The sequence below is a fragment of the Protobothrops mucrosquamatus genome, unplaced genomic scaffold, assembly GCF_001527695.2.
Source record: "Protobothrops mucrosquamatus isolate PMUCROS unplaced genomic scaffold, P.Mucros_1.0 scaffold175, whole genome shotgun sequence".
NCBI lineage: Eukaryota > Metazoa > Chordata > Lepidosauria > Squamata > Viperidae > Protobothrops > Protobothrops mucrosquamatus.
This window is the reverse complement of record NW_015386535.1, coordinates 587,446-605,270: the sequence shown is the minus strand read 5'-3', so window position 1 is coordinate 605,270 and position 17,825 is coordinate 587,446. Positions and strand designations below refer to the sequence as shown.

At 36.6% G+C, this 17,825-nt stretch overlaps 1 protein-coding gene across 1 annotated transcript in view; it reads left to right on the top strand.

Moving 5' to 3' along the window:
- The window catches only part of LOC107285432 (core histone macro-H2A.2), a 19,366-nt gene extending 1,546 nt beyond the window's left edge, over nucleotides 1-17,820 (top strand). The window contains exons 2-8 of the mRNA XM_015813616.1: nucleotides 1,251-1,357; nucleotides 6,413-6,610; nucleotides 11,166-11,276; nucleotides 12,863-12,962; nucleotides 13,573-13,662; nucleotides 15,787-15,961; nucleotides 17,106-17,820. Of these exons, the coding sequence (XP_015669102.1) occupies nucleotides 1,251-1,357; nucleotides 6,413-6,610; nucleotides 11,166-11,276; nucleotides 12,863-12,962; nucleotides 13,573-13,662; nucleotides 15,787-15,961; nucleotides 17,106-17,271 (947 nt within the window). The 3' untranslated portion in view covers nucleotides 17,272-17,820. The remainder of the gene's footprint in view (nucleotides 1-1,250; nucleotides 1,358-6,412; nucleotides 6,611-11,165; nucleotides 11,277-12,862; nucleotides 12,963-13,572; nucleotides 13,663-15,786; nucleotides 15,962-17,105) is intronic.
- Nucleotides 17,821-17,825: the final 5 nt, after the last annotated feature.

Here is a 17,825-nt window from a genome sequence, read left to right as displayed (position 1 = left end):
TTCGGGAGGCCGCGGCGGCCTCCAGACCGCACCGCAGCTTTAGAGCAGCTTTTTCAACATTACTGATTTTTTATTTATTTAGAATATTTTTTTCCTTGTTTTCTTCCTCTAAAAACTATGTGCGTCTTATGGTCAGGTGCGTCTTATGGTGCGAAAAATACGGTAACTATTCTGGTTTCAGTAATATCTGAATTGGGCTATACTGTACACACAAGAAATTGCACTTAGGCAACAACAGCAAATTTCATATAAGTAAGTTGACAAACTTGAACAGAGCAACTCTATTTTGCCTTTTGCACACAAGCATATTTTTAGTTTTATATCTCCTTTAGTTTTGTGTACTACCCAAAATCCACTGGGGATGGGGGTGGCAATAAATTTAAATGATAATGGCTTCCAAATACAAACTGATAATACCAAATTTAACTGTACATAATTGATATGGCAATATCAGGGGACAGTAGAATAGAAGACAAAGAATTGGAGAAGATCACAAATTATCAAGATCTGAAAACTGAAGTTGAAAGATTAAGACATAAATTGGCTCCAATGGTTCTCGGTTTACTGTGCCATACCAAAAATTATTGGACGGCACTTAGAAAATCTGCATATTTCCATCTATCAGTTACAAAAGGCCATGTTGCTTGGATCTGCACATATAATATTCCAATACATTATGACATCTAAGTTCTTGGGAAGAATTTGATGTGATCAAGCAAGCTTTCAGAGCAGAGCAACTATTTCATCCATTCCAAAGGCATAGTAATAAAACCAACTGCTTCAGGTAGATAAAGATTTATGTCTTTCTACTGGCCTTCAACAATTTAATGAAAATGTTGAGAAGTTCTAATTTTAATAGAACTGCTTATAACACTTAATTTTAAAATAGCAAATTTCATTCAAAGTTGTTAATGGTAAAAGATCAACATTTGGATGTTTGTATTTTTGTACAAAGGTGGCATCTTGAATTTGATACTTTTGAGAAATTTTATTATAATTTTCCCCAAAACCCTAAATCAAATTTTCTAAAAAAGATATGCCAAACTTTTACAAAAAGAGTGTATTAGATAATAGTTCTATGATGCTTCTGATTAAATTTGGGGATTTTTAATGTATCTTTGTCAATCAAGAAACATTGATATTAATATTATGGATCAATTATATACATACATAACATACTGTACATATAATACATTTTAGTGCAATAATACTGCAATATACTTGTAACTGATGCTGCATTCTACTTATAGCAGAAATATTGGAATTAGCTGGAAATGCTGCAAGAGACAACAAAAAGGGAAGAATTGCACCAAGGCACATCCTTCTGGCAGTTGCTAATGACGAAGAGTTAAATCAGGTAAGCCTTTCGGATTATTTGTAAAGGATATCTTTACAAAGCCTAAAGGATATCTTATTGTGTTATCTCCTAAGCTTTGTGAGCCATTGTGGCTGATGGTTAAGAATAGTTAATTTAGTCCCACTAAGTTTAATTCAGTGCCACTGAGAAAGGTTGAACTCCCTCAATCCCTAAAATATAGAATTTTTATACATTTAAACCATCTTTTCTTTTCTCCTGGATTCATCAAGCAAGGTGCTTTATGACTCAACCAGCTTCTATTGTATTATTTTCTATTTCTGAAAGTATTCAAAACATTTGTAACTTTTATCAGGCTGCTTTGCAATAGACATGGGGCAAATTTACAGTTAGTTGCTTACTCTATAAACCATCCTATAAAGCAAGGGTGTCAAACTGCCGGCCTGTGGGCTGGTTGCATCATACGGAGGCCGCACCCACCCAGCTCTGGCAGTGCAAAAAAAAGTCACGATACATTGCGTCACATGACGTGGTGAGTTTGACACCCGTGCTATAAAGCATCTCTATAAAGTAATCCTCAAGAATTAAGCCAGTGTGACATCACAATTCTGCAATGTATTCTGATGGTGGCATGTAATTTGGATTTTGTTTTGCTTTTGGAATATTGTATAGAGCAGAGGTCCCCAATCTTTTGGGCACCAGGGACCGGTTCCGCGGAGAGAAGTTTATCCGCGGACTAGAGGGTACGTGGTTTTGTGTGCTGCCTGCATCCCACGGATGGGGCTTTGCTTGTTTGTGCAGACTGATTGCTGGCATGCAGCGGACTGGTACTGATCCACAGACCGGGGGTTGGGGACCCCTGGTATAGAGGACTGTGAAACTGAATTGATGGTTTTTATACTTAATGTATGGAACAAGTAAAATGTGCATGGAAGGAAGAAAAGATTTTAGTTTTGGATAAAAAGATACTGTCCACACTTAAAATCTACTCATGAAGTTCCTCGGATTTACCTCCTCCATAGCTATTTGTCCTATTCCTGCTTCCCCTTATTTACCAGATGTACCAGAAATTATAAACCAATGATCTTCAGTCAATTATATACTCATATACTTTTTCTCTCACTGGGAAAATCCCTGCAGATGCCCTGGTTTCAGTTTGTTACCAACTGGAATCAGCACTGTTAAAGAGAGAAGTGCTATGAAGGAAATGCCTGTTTATCTTGTTTCTTAATTCTAAGCATGTGAGGAAGGGGAAAATGCAGCTTCTTAGTGGTAAGGACAGATCAATCCTACATACAGTGAGAAGTACTCTAGTATTATTTATATTTTTAAAATCTGGTAATAAAATTCCTAATGGCCGTGGTATCTATAGTTATTGCTGTGCCTCCCTGTTCTTTGTTATGTGGTGTATATGTATTTTGTTATTGTTAGGTGGAGTTATATTTGTCTTGAAATACTTGGCTTTTGTCATCAGGAGCATTCTGCTTGCATAGTCTTTTGATTTCCCCTTAAAGTAATTTGAGTTGCATCCAGTACCAACCAAGCCATGCTGCAAGGCTGCCAAATTGTACCTTATTCCCTATTTACATATCCTCAATGAACAGATAATATCAATCAATCAATCAGAATAGAGATCGTCTAGTCCAACCCTCTGTTCAAGCAGGAGACACTACCATTTCAGACAAGTGATTGTCCAGTCTCTTCTTAAAAACCTCCAGTGATGAAGCACCCACAACGTCTGATGGTACACTGTTCCATTGGTTAATTGTCCTCACTATTAGGAAGTTTCTCCTTAGATCCAGCTTGTTTCTCTCCTTGATTAGTTTCCATCCATTGTTTCTTATCCAGCCTACAGGTGCTTTGGTAAATAAGTTGGCCCCTTCCTCTTTGTGGCAACCTCTCAAATACCAAATACTGCTATCATGTCACCCCTAGTCCTTCTTTTCTCTAGACTAGCCAAACATCTTTTTCGTAATGTGACCAAAACTGGATGCAGTATTCCAGGTGTGGTCTTACTAAGCCTTTATAATATTTTCACAGTTTCAATTCTGTGTCTCTATTTATAAACCAAGGATTATATTAGCTTTTTTGGCTGCTGCCACACACTGCTTGCTCATATTTAAGTGATCATCCACTTGGACTCCAAGGTCCCTCTCACAGTTACTGTTTTTGAGCTAGGTTTCACCTAATATGTACTTGTACCTTTGGTTTTTCCTGCCTAAGTGTAAAACACTGCTTTTCTCCATATTAAATTTCATGTTGTTGAATAGGGCTCATTGCTCAAATCTGTCAAGATCTTTTTGAATCCTGAGTTTATCTTCTGTGTTGTTGGTTATTCCTATCAATTTTGTGTCATCTGTAAATTTGACGAGTTCCCCTTCTATTCCCTCATCTAAGTCATTTATGAAGATATTGATGAGTACTGGGCCTAGAACAGAACTTTGTGGTACTCCACTGCTTACTTCCCTCCTTGTAGATGTAGTACCATTAAGGATGACTCATTGAGTATGGTTTGTCAGCCAGTTACAAATCCATCTGGTGGTGATGTTGTCTGTCCCACATTTTTTTTTAGCTTATCAAGAAGTAGGTTGTAATCTACTTTATTGAATGTCTTGCTGAAGTTTTATTATGTCCACAGCATTTCGCTGGTCTACTAATTTAGTCACTGCCAAATAATGAAGTAAGATTGGTTTGGCATGATCTATTGTTAGCAAACCCATGCTGGCTTTTAGTTACAATTTTATTTATTTCTAGATGTTTGCAGATCTGTTTTTTTATTATCTTTTCCTATATTTTCCCAGGTAGTGATGCTAGGCTGATTGGTCTGTAGTTTCCTGGGTCTGTTTTTTCCCCATTTTTGAAGATGGGAACCATATCAGCCCTTTTCCAATTCTCAGATAATTGTGTTCCAGGATTTTTGAAAGATATGGTGAAATGGTTCTGAGATAACATCTGCCAGCTCCTTCAGAACTCTGGGATGTAATCCGTCAGGTCCTGGTGTTTTATATTTGTCACAATCAGATAGGTGTTCTCTAACACCTATCTGATTTAATTTTTATTTCTAGTCTGTCTTATGTTTTTGGTAGGTTGGGCTATAGTTTCTTATTGCATGAAGACTGATGCAAAGAATGAGTTAAGTGGTTCGGCTTTCTCTCTGCTGCTCCTTGCCATCTTCTCTCTTAAGTGGACTTACTGTTTCCTTCACTTTTTTCATGTTATTTATATGTTGAAAGAAATGTTTTTTTATTATCTTGACTTTTGTTGCAAGTCTTTGTTCATTCTGAACCTTTGCTTTCCTGACTTCATTTTTGCAGATTTGGGCTATCTGTTGATATTCTGCCTTAATTATGTGTCCCTCTTTCCATTTTTTTGCAGTTGTCCTTTTTTTTCTTTCAGTTTATCAGAGAGAACTTTTTGCAACCATATTGGTTTCTTCTTGGATTTCTTCTTTTTCTTTTTCAGTGGTATTGTGCTGGACTGGGCTTTTATGATCATATTTTTCAGAGTTTTGCATGCTTCTTGAGTTGTTTTCCCCTTTAGGATTTTCATCCATCAAGGTTTTTTTAGGCTGTCTCTGAGTTTGTTAAAATCAGCTCTTTTGAAATTTAAGACACTGGTTGGATCATGTTCTATTGCTTGTGTTTGCATTATATTAAATTCCAATATGACATGGTCATTATCCCCCAAAGTTCCAGCAATTTCAATTCCCTCTATCATTTCTTCTCTATTAGTAAGAATTAGGTCCAGTATAGTTTTTCCTCTAGTTCCCTCCTCTACCTTTTGGATGACAAAGGTGTCAGCTAAGTTGGTTTGGAATCTGTTCGATCTCCCACTCGCTGCAGAGTTTTTCTCCCAGTTGATATTAGATTAGTTAAAGTGTCTCATTACTACTGTGGTATATTTCCTACAAACATATGTTAATTGTTTAGCAAAAAGTTCATCTATTTCTTCTGCTATGTTGGGGTGGCCTGTAGGATACGCTTATAGCAATGTCATTCTTTTTTCCTTTTATATTGACCCATGTGGATTCTAGGAGGTTTTCATCCTTGGTTTTGTGGATTTCTGTAGAGATGTAGTGATCTTTTATATATAATGCAACTCCACCTCCTCTTTTGTTAGGTCTGTTTCTTTTGAATATTTTGTATCCTTCCATCAGTACATTCGAATCATGAGTTTCATCCCACCATTTAAGTAATGGCAACTATATCATATTTAACTTCATGTACTAGTACCTCAAGTTCACCCTGTTTGTTCCCTAAACTTTGAACATTAGGTATAGGCATTTGAGTCCTTTATGGGTCTTGGGTATGTTTCTTATAACTCCTACTTTGTATCTGGGTTTTCCATCCTTTCCATCACTCTCTACTTCACTGTGGTGTTGTTTCTTCTTCTTCTTCTTCTTCTTCTTCTNTCCTCTTCCTCTTCCTCTTCCTCTTCCTCTTCCTCGCCTATATCTAATGACGTAGGCAAGTACAATAGTCCCAAAACATAATACTGTAGTATTAATATTTTTTCTCAGGGCTACAATTACCGGAATATTCCATCTACTTGGGTTTTTCTACATCTCTGCTGTAGTCTAGTTGTCTGGATTTTTGCATCTCATGTATGGTAGCCCTACTTAACTTGTACTTTCCTGTTATAAAGGGGAAATCTTACTGTGGATGTAATTCTTTTATCCATGATATTCTTTGAAAGGAACTATTCTTTATTCTGTAAAAGTGACCGTATAAACAAAAACAAGTCATTGTGTTTTTATTTTACTAATGCAGTCTTACTTTTCCTGAAGGAAACTTAGGGTACATGTAGTTACTCAAATTTGTATACTCAAATTTGTATATTAGTTATTCAGTTTTGTATAGTTGTTTATAAATGCCATAAACAAATTTCTTTAAATTAGTTAAATTTAAGAAATTGTATTCAGATGTTTTCAATCTTTCTGCATTGTTTCTTTCAACAGTTATTAAAAGGAGTGATTATAGTGAGTGGAGGTTTTGTATAGTTGTTTATAAATGCCATAAACAATTTTTTTTAAATTAGTTAAATTTAAGAAATTGTATTCAGATGTTTTCAATCTTTCTACATTCCTTCTTTCAACAGTTATTAAAAGGAGTGACTATAGCGAGTGGAGGTGTTCTACCCAGAATTCATCCAGAGCTTCTTGCCAAAAAACGAGGCACCAAAAGCAAATCTGAAACTATCCTTTCACCTACTCCAGAGAAGAGAGGAAGAAAACCTTTGGGGGCCAAGAAAAGTGGGAAAAAAGCAAAGACTGGCAAAGCTCGGACACCTAAAAAGGTAAGCAGAACTCAGAACAATCAGTTTTGATAATTTGGACTGTAAGTGACCTCTTAGAACTTAATCTTTCTCACTCCGGAAATGTTATTTTATTTTAACCAGATTTATTTCAGATGTTATAAAAGCTTTATTCCTCAATAGAATCTTCCTAAATACTATTGTTCATTATTAACTGACCCAAGAGTCATTGCAAGTTAAATCAGAGGAACAACGTCAGCTTTTACAACTGTTCAGCTCCCAGATATTTTGAAAAGAAAAACAAACCTTCTTCAGCTAATGAAGGAATGAAAAATATTTTCTCTACAAAGTCAAAAGTGGGTGGGGTTTGCAGGATATAATACTATTTTTGTCTGTGCAAGGAACCCCTATATAAAACTGAGCCTATGGATGCCTTAGACTGCTCAAGTTTTAATATCATCCTTAACAAACGCAAAGCACAAATAAGTCTGCTATGGAAGTTGCCTGCCTCCAGACAAATCTCTCTCTCATCAATGAAAGATTCTTTGGATGCAGTACAAAGCCTTCTACAATGCTCATTTCCAAGGAGTAAGCTTAGGATCCCAGGCTTAATATATTGAGCTTTTTAATATATACTTGGGATTAATGATTTCCATATATGAATAGAAAAATCCTCTATGAATCGCTTCAATTATGAAAATTGTTAAATCCAGTAAAACTGTTCTAATGAACCATGCAACTTTGTATCAATTTGTCATATTTCTTTTGGAAACAAATCCTCATCAGAAAATATATCTGAACATCATAAAATTCTGAACTGAAGTCCAGGAATCATATACTAGGTATAGTTCTAGACCAGTGGTTCTCAACCTGTGGGTCGGGACCCCATTTGGGGTCGATCGACCATTTCATGGGGGTCGCCAAGCAAGGCTGTCCGCCATTTTTTTTGTCCGCCATTTTTTTCCCCTTTTCCAGCAGGTGCCTTACCTCCCTTGGGCTGGGCCAGCTGGTGGTCGGCCTGCTCCGTCTCTGCCGCTTGCCAGCTACGCCTCGGCCGGTGCAGGGGGCGGAACCACGCATGTGCGGCGCTCCCGGGCAGGGAAAGTCCTCGACTTACAACCGGTTGGGTAGTCCTCGACTTACGACCGGTTTAGTCCTCGACTTACGACCGGTTTAGTCCTCGACTTACGACCGGTTGGGGCCGCGGCATTAAAAAGGTTGAGAACCACTGTTCCTAGACTATTAAATGTAGACTTAGATTAATTTGAAGCCAAGAGTTCCTCACCAGAATTGAATGAATCAGTCCACTGTATGCAGGCAATTGAGATTTTCATAAGTAAAGGTTAAGTGTATGCTTAAAGAGCAGCACTCCTCAGGATTAAAGGGTTCCTTGGGCCCCAGAAGCTTACTTCACAAAGAGGAGTTTCTTCTAAAGATCTTAATGGTGGCTAGCTGGAGCCTGGATGGGCTCTAGGAGCGCTGGCCTTAGTTCTTGGCAGCCAGCCTTGGAAATGATGTCTGTCTACTAGGCTGTGGCCTTCCTTTGTGAACTGGATTTCTGTTGATTCACTGAAACTTTGTCCCTTGATGCTTGGACTGACTCTGGAACATGCCTTTGGATCCTGAGTCACTTTGATGCCTTGACTGTCACCTGGATTCAGTGAACAGCCTGGCTTTGGATTCTGCTTTCAATTATCTGTGAGTTGTTGGCTGCCTTATGTTCCCTGACCCTGCTAGCAGCCAGATTGTTTTACTTTTTTGCCTTATTGAGACAGAACAGGGCTGCTATTTTTTTTTTTTTTAACAAACCTATTTCAGAGTTCTAAATAGATAGAAATAAATAGATAGGCCATGAAATAAGGTACTTACTGAATATTAAATTCCAAATGAGCCATTGAGATGTATTAACAAGAAATGCTCTTGAAAGCTGATGCATGTTTGACTCTGTACCCATTTTGAACAACTGCTTTTTACCATCTTTGATTAGCTTTTCAACTGTAGTCAGATTCTAATCTGTGGGTCTGCTCTTCAGACCAGTCTTAAAACTATAATTGTGTAGCGTATAGTAGCCAAAATGTTTATAGGTATTGCGATTACATTACACTTATACTATGATCTATGATAGGTATGCTATAGTACATATTTGTATTCAGGCCGAATTTAAAGTGCTGAAGTTATCTTGTCAGGCCATGCATTGGTGTAAATTATCTAAAGGAGTTCTTGTACTTGTACAAGCCTTCCTAACCTTTAAGATAAGCATTTAAGTCTCTGTTATCTGACCTATGAATAGTAACTATAAGATTGGTGAGTACCAAGGACAAGGTTTTGTCTGTGATAGCCTTTCATATTTGGAATTCCCTCTCCAGGAACTGCAAGCTGGCCTTCAGAAGGAATTTAAAAACATTTATCTGGGTCCCCTTTAATTTTAGTGTACTGTGCTTAGTACTGAAGTTTAACTTACTTTTGCTCTTTTGTTAAATTGATTTTAATTATTTTATGTACTGAATATTGTTTTAAAAGCTTACTTATATATCTTGTAATTTTAAGTTACAAATCATTTTCTGAGGGTTTTTAATCTGAAAATAATACATATATTCTGGTCAGTGACTCCAATCCTGTAAAGAATTAAGTAACGTTCAGGCATTTTAGTACAGTGCTTTGTTTCAAGCTTCCTGGGATTATTGGTTGAATTAAGCTTTTCCATTAAAGCTATACCTTAATATTTTTAATTTTTACGTAGTCTTAAGTTAAAATATGAGAAATGTTAACACAGCCTCAGGCCTAGAGCTAATGTGTTTGTGGAGACACTGGGATAATTTGATATTGTTATGCTTGTTTTAGACCAGGCTGTTGAAAGTTTTTAATACAGATAGTCCTCAACTTACATCAATTCATTTAGTGACCAAAATTACAACAGAACTGAAAAAAGTGACTTATGACCATTTTTCACATTTACGACCATTGCAGCATCCCTATGGTCACATGATCAAAATTTTAAAAATGGTCACAGGTCACTGTTTTCAGTGCTGTTGTAACTTCAAATGGTCATTACATAAATGGTTGTAAGTCAAGGACTACCTGTAACTAGAGGTCAAGGAAATAATTGGGGTTAGACAGACAACTAAGATGGTCGAAGGCCTGGAGACTAAAACATACGAAGAACGGCTGCAGGACTTGGGTTTGAATAGTCTAAAGAAAAGAAGAAACAGGGGAGACATGATAGCAGTGTTCCAATATTTGAGGGGCTGCCACAAAGAAGAGGGGGTCACGTTATTCACCAAAGCACCAGAGGGCAGGACACGAAACCATGGTTGGAAACTGATCAAGGAGAGAAGCAACCTGGAATTAAGGAGAAACTTCCTGACAGTGAGGACAATTAACTAGTGGAACACCTTGTCTCCAGAAATTGTGGGCCCTCCATCACTGGAGATTTTTAAGAAGAGACTAGACAGTCACTTGTCTAAAATGGTATAGGTTCTCCTGCTTGAGCAGGGGGCTGGACTAGAAGATCTCCAAGGTCCCTTCCAGCTCTGTTCTATTAACTTTAAATACATCCTTCCTCATAACATATCCATTAACCAATATCCAGATAAATCAGAACCAGCAGCAAATGAACAACAAAGAAGAAACAGTAACATGATCAATGCTGGTAGGACATATTATTATTATTAAATATAAACAGACAGCAAAGTCCACTCTCCCTCCCCCCATCCCCAGCACTGATGTTGTAACTGAACCTGGTGAAGACATCTACAAAAAAAAACCAAAAACCAACAGTTCAGTCTTGAGCTTCATATATTCTCCACTATCTTTGCTGTAGCCACTTAAAAGCCACAACATAATTTTATTCATGGGATGTTAAGTTCCTTGCAAAGTAAAATGTTTTTGTCACATTGATCACATCGATCTATTATGTGAAAAGGTTCCTTATGTACAAAATAAAAAATTACCACGTTAGAGAAAGTATTAGCAATGATTTTTTTTATTTTGCCTTTGGCAGTAAGCACACTTGTGTGAAAAGACTATATCATACAAAATCATTTCCAAATATAAATATAGAAAACTGACATTCATTTATTAGAATTTTCCCACCTTAAAAATAAATATGTAAATTGGCCTGAATTTTTCCTCCCTTATTGTATTTAGAAAACATTTCTTTCCACTAGAAAAAAAAATGTTGTTTTAATCATTCAGTTGTGTCCAATTCTTGGCGACTTTATAGGCAAGTCCGCTCCATCTACTCTGTCAAGCACAGCTTCTTTCAGTTGTTGGATGTTCATCTTTGTATCAGTTTTGGTGTTATTAAGCTACCATGTTCTTTGGTTGCCTCTTCTTCATATTCCACTAACCATTCCTAGCATCATTGACTTCTCCATGCAAGCATGACATAGCCAAAGTAAATCAGACGTAATGATTGTGGCTTCTAGTGATGTGTGGTTTTATACTATTCCAACTAAAAAAAATAATCTCCTATATAATTACATTACCAAATAGTATTATTTATATGCAAATTTTAAAGAACTATTTGAAATAGATGTTGGATTCCAAATATTCCTCTTAGCTTTTCTGTTTTTGAGTATGTATATTATTTTAATAGAATAAACAGAAAGAAAATGAAAAAGAAGGAGCATCAAATTCAACAGCCGATGATGGGCCTGGAGATGGATTCACTATACTCTCCTCTAAGAGCCTTGTTCCTGGACAGAAGGTACAAAATTAAGAGTAGAAAGTTCTGTACTTCAAAAATATTCTCCAGTGAAAACATCTCTATTTGTCTCTCCTTGCAAAAAAATTCATTCATTACCCTACTCCTTTTAAGAATAATTTCAAGAAATTGTTTGCAGGTAATCACTTAGAAACGATGTGTTTTAATTAATACATTTTGGCTTGCATAAAATGAAACATGTTCCAGATCCCTTAGGCACTAGAATTGTAGAATAGAATAGAATTCTAATTGCAGTACAAAGGTATCTTCTTGTTCTCTGTTTCATCTTTTATATAGAAATGCAGTGTTCAGATTGTTAAATGCATCTGAATTCATCAGCACTCTAGTTAGTTGCTTCAGTTGGTAGAATGAGTAATGCAAGATTTGTTACAGTGATTTTCAGCAACATTCCCCTCCTTGTCACCATTATCCTGGAGGAGTTGCAGATGTTGCCTTCTTGGCTTGCAACCCTTAGATACAGAAAATATTTCAGAGTATCTATGTAGCTATTGTATATAAAAAGGTACCTCTCTGGAAAAGTGTTTCATAAAATACATATACAAGATTCAGGAATTACATCAACATAACTTTGGTATTTCTGAATACAGTATAGTGTTGCAACTTCATCATTCAAAAACGCAAACTAGTCAGATAAAATTCCAAATTGATTTTATGTATGTAAATTAAAAGAAATAGGTAATGACTTTGTAATACAATAAGTTGAATATAATTTTAGACATAAATACATATATGCATACAGTAAATGCAAAAATCTCCTGTCCTGAGCTACCAATAGACAAAAAGGTTGCGTGCTTCTTAACTACGTCCATGATTCCTTCTCCTATGCAGATGCTGAGCGTATACATACTAATTAGGCCATTAAGAATAATCATTTGAGAGATAAAAGTACTAAACGTGTACACAGAATACTGTTTTGACTTGCATTTGGATAATTAGTTGTATTATTGTCACTATATATCCAGTGGAAGCATAGATTTAAGAGGCCCAGCTATTGCTATGCATATGTGTAACAGGACTATGGTTAATGACTTACTTACAAATATTGGCTTTAAAAGTTGGCAGGCAACTCAGTGTAGGTGGGATGATTAGAATTTTTTTAAATTATGGAGATAAAATATCATTGGCTTTTATTTATAAAACTTGTTACTGTGTTCACAGCTAATTTTCACAAGGCAACCAGCACATAGGAGAGCCTAGGAATCACAAGATGAAATTAAATTAATTATATAAATTAAATAATTTTACTTGGAGGAAGGAAGACATTTCATACAGTTCAGAACTAATTAAAGATATCGCCAACCCCAGGTTTTGGGATGGATATACAGTATTTGATAACTAATAAAATTATGAATAATTGAAAAAGTGAAAACGTTCATGAAAGAAGGATAGTTACATTCTTATTTCTAGATGACATGTTGGGAACATACAATTGGAACAAGATTTTTAATAAGATTTTTATAACAAGTTTCTTGGAGTCTAGTTTCACTAATTCATAATCTTAATACAAAGATTATCCTCAAACTTTTGTTTTTGTTTGTTTTTGCTCTTGTTGCATTGGCATTTTGCAGTTATCTCTGACACAAAGTGACATCAGCCATATTGGTTCAATGAAAGTAGAAGGTATTGTGCATCCAACTACTGGTGAAATAGACCTCAAAGAGGAAGTAGGTAAGTCTAAAATTATTTTGAAGCAAATAGAAATACTTGAAACCTCTGAACTGTAATTTTTTTCCTGTAGGAACTACTGAATCCACTCATTTTTAAAGTTTTTGATCAGAATTAAAAAGTAGGAAATGTAATTGTTCTTGAAAGTACTATATGTACTGCAGATAACTAAAAATATGTTATGTATATGCTTCCAAGTCCCACTGGAATCTTATAAATTAGCATGTATAAAAGTTTTTAATATACCTTTGTTCATCTTTATTATTAGCAGTATTTTTCTTGTTTTTAATTTTCAGTATTTAAAAAACATACCCAGTTTGGAGAAATAAAACAAGTTAACCATACTGCATTTAAAGCTTTTTACAACATTGTTCTAAAGTAGATCATGCTGCTCAGTGCTGGTTTTCCATACACAATAGCACCAGTAATCATCATTTATACATATTCATAAGGCACAGAGGATAAATATTTTATTGATTGTCAGGGATGAAATGAGAGAATTAATTCCGAAGTAATGATTGACCATTGAATTGGAATCTGTATTTCTGCATGTATACATAAAGACCTGCTCAGAACTGCAATAGAAACATAACTTCCTTTGTTTTTTGGTCAGGCAAAGCATTGGAAAAAGCTGGTGGTAAAGAGTTCTTAGAAATGGTAAAAGAACTTCGTAAATCACAGGGACCTTTGGAAGTCACGGAAGGTAAGATCTTTGCTAATTATGTAAAATCTATCTTAGTCACATTTTAAAAAAATACCAGCCTGTGGGATAAAATCAGTACAAAGTAAGTGGGTGATGCCTTTATTAGGACAATCAAATTAATATAAATGATGCTTAAGTATTTGAGAGAAGCATCCTTATTGGACGATCTATAAAAATAGAGTGAAAAAGGATTGCATGCAAAAAAAAATTAAACTTGATATTTGAACATCTTCAGTTTCAATTTGGTTCTCAGTTAGTGGCAGTAAGGTCATTGATCATTTAAGCAAGAAAAAGGAAAATTTAATTCTCTCCCATATATAAAAAAAAACAAATGACGGTCCATCCGTTAGCACAGGGGTCCCCACACCTGGACCGCAGCCCACTACTGGACTGCAGCCTGTTCAGAACTGGGCTGCTCAGGCAGCATGCAGATGTGCGAAGGTCCCCTCACACGAGTGGCAGCCACTTGTGCTCACATGCAAAGTTCACACAAATGGACCTGTGTGAGCTCTCGCACACAAGCATGCCATTCGCAAGGAACTATTCCCTCCCCCCCCCCCGCCACCAAGCCAGAATGGTTGGGGAGCCCTACATTAGCATATAGGCTATTTCACCTGGCAGAACTGAAAGGTCAGAGCCCTTATATAAACAACGATGGAGTAATGTTGCTTGATGGCTAGGATAAAATCAATTAAGCCAATTTATATTTATGTTATAGTTCTTCCTTTCCCACTTTGAAAAGCACGAAGGCAAGGATTAAAAAAAATCTGCACCCTGATTTATATATGGGACCTCTATCCTGGAAGTACAAGAAGTGACAACCTTTACTCCTGATTCTGAAACTGCAGAATTCTCTTCCCTATTGCATGAGAGTCCCAGTTCCAAAGTGAGCACCAAAAGTAGAAATTGAAGCCGAATCAGCAACCTTTGCCTTGTTGATCTTTCATGCAGCAGTGTGCACAACCATCTGTACATTAACTTACATTACACCACAAGCTGTATTGGCTCTTAAATCACATTTCACCCACTGCACAAGCTGCACTGACTCCCAGCTGCAATTCAAGATGCTGTTTATCAACTTTAAAACCGTACATGGCCAGGACCAGATTATTTGATGGACTACATCTCCCTGAATGTCAGCCCATCTCAGCAGATTGAATAAGGCAGGCCCACTCCAGGTCTCTGCCTTTAAATGTTGCCTTCTTGAGGGACCTGGAGAGTGTGCCTTTTCCATTTCAACCCTTATCCTATGGAGTTCCAGCAAGCTCCTATCTTTTTAACTTTCTGGGAAGTAAGAGCCAGCTCTCTCCCCCCCCCCCCCAAAAAAAAAAAGGATTGGGATGGCATAAGGTTGGAGCCAGAGGAAAATGTTGTGGGGGAAAACTAGCTTATATTACCAGGTTTTTCTGATTAATTGGGGGGTTATTGCTTTATGATTTTATTGCTTATATCAGGGGTCCTCAACCTTGACAACTTATATATAGTTTTATTCTTTGGTTGTGAGCCACTCAGAGTTTGGTTTTAAGATGGGGGGCCATCCAAATGTTTTAAAGAAATAAAAATGTTCCTGATGAGAAAAAGTCAGTGCAGGATGGGGAATTGAATGGCAAAGGGTCCATCTCTATCTCTTAAGCTTTGCTGGAAAAGTAATAGTAATACTTAAAAAAGTGAGCCTTCTTGCCTCATCTTTTCAGCCATATTTCCTTAACCAGATTTCTCATTGCCTTTGACAGTGACAGGATTTCTAATGTGCTACCTTTCCTGGAAAAGTTGGATACATTCAGAGGTGGATCTGCTTTGAAAATAGCCCATGTTGAACTGGATAGCATAAATCTCAGCACAGGAAATGTTTTATGACATTTTCTATTATGTCATAAATTGTTTTGTGATCATTTTAATGTCATAAAAGGTTTTATAAAATTTGTCAATTTTCCATGGGTTAGGGTTTAGGGAGTGATGTGTCCCAGATTTTGGATGCATTCTGTAAGTTAGCCTATTTGAGGTACCTTGGTTTGAAAATGGTTGCCCTGTAATGGCCAATTAAGGGTTATGGGAAAGACAGATATAGTAGTATATAAACTGTATAGCTCTGCCTAAGGTAATAGACCCATTTTCCCCCTTCAGCTGCTCTCAGCCAGGCCACTGGTCTAGCAGCAAAATTTGTCATTCACTGTCACATCCCACAATGGGGTTCAGACAAATGTGAAGAACAATTGGAGGAGACAATAAAGAACTGTTTAACTGCTGCTGAAGATAAGAAGCTGAAGTCTGTGGCTTTTCCACCTTTTCCCAGTGGCAGGTAATGACTATTTAAATGTCTTAATAGAATTAGTACATTCCTTTTGTGATACATTTAACAAAAAAGCTGGTAACATCTGGTCTTATATGTGGTATTTTAAAAAACAACCTTCAGAGGTTTTTCAGGGAAGAACTATGATGCAAATTGTAGATATCCTCTATCGGCATACTTTGTTGGCACTCATTAAAATGCTACTTAACATTTTGTGACATATTTAAGGAAATAGCTGGTAGGTTTGCCAGTATCTCTTTCATATACTGTGAAAAATTCCTATACTGCATGATATATAGATATTTAGTAGGTGTTTTTTTTCCAGTTGCCATAACAACTGCTAAATTTTGTTTCATGTTCCATCTGATATTTGGGGCCCGATAGGCTCATATAGAAGTATTTTATGGAAATTCCTTTGATCACCTTATTTTGATTGCATCTGCATTTCCAAAGTGGTGGTTCAACAGTTAAAAGATGCTGAGCTTGTCAGCTGGGAAACTGTCAGCCCGTGTTCAAGACTCGAGTGCCTCGCAATGGGGCAAACTCCTGTTACTTGCCCCATCTCCTATCCACCTAGCAGTTCGAAAGCATGCAAATACAAGTAGATAAATAGGTACCACTTTGGTGGGAAGGTAACTGCGTTCCGTGCACCTCAGCGTATAGTCATGCTGGCCACATAACCACGTAACTCCCTTTGGACAACATTGGCTCCCTCGGCTAAGAAACGGAGACGAGCATCACCCTTTAGAGTCAGATATGACTCTAAATTACGTACCAGTGATTACTTTGATCTACTTGTTCTAAACTCAGCTTTCCGTTTTCCCACCTTGTATTTGACTGGATTATTTGCCAGCATTTTTTCCCAACGTATCCTCTGCTTTTTGCCAGTCACTCCACACTAACATCTTTCTTTTGAGTGCTGTTACATTTGGATGGCCTGAAACTTGGTCTTAAATTATCTACCTAGAGGGATGAATCTGTACATTACTTGGCATTGAGCCCAGTAAACATTTGTGGAAACCCAGGGTGAGTACCCCAAGTAAGATTCAGCTTATTAGTTACTTACAACATACAACAATTATATATTGTTATAACGTTTAAGACTAACATTTTGCTACTGAGCATTAATTACAAACTTTCCTTCTTTGTTTAGAAATTGTTTTCCAAAACAGACTGCAGCCCAGGTGACTCTGAAAGCCATTTCTTCCCATTTTGATGACTCCAGTCCTTCTTCCTTGAAGAACATTTACTTCCTGCTTTTTGATAGTGAGAGCATTGGCGTCTATGTGCAAGAGATGGCAAAGCTAGATGCAAAGTAGTAACAGAAGCCAAATGAAAATTTATTTTTCAACATGAATATGAGTAGGAATGGGAATTAGAAGTGGGTTTTATTTTTAAAATATTGTGAGGACGGAATACGTGAGTAGCTTTGAAGTTTTGTGATGGGTGGAGGGCTTTTGTTATTGAGGGAGAAAGGGGGGAATTGTTTCAGAGAGTTTGAGCTGCAGATATAACATGCTTTAGGCCCTCTACATTTTGTATCTTCCCCAAGAAATTATTTTCCCAGTTCTCTACATTTTAATGTCTCAAGTTATTTTAGTTTAGACCTTTTTTTAAAAAAATAATCTCATTATAGAGTAGCAAACAATTCAATGCATCCATCAATTGAAAAATGTGGATTGTTTGCGTCCCTTTATTTTCCCACTGGTAGTTAGAAATCTTTATGTTGTGTCTATGTTCCATGATGGAGAAGATAATTTTGATTCACTTGGTGCTTTACTGTTTTATCCCAGAATGACCTGTAATTGCTGAGAAATATTTCATCTTATTTGTTTTGATAAAAAAAATAGCATCATGCTTTTTTAAAACTTTA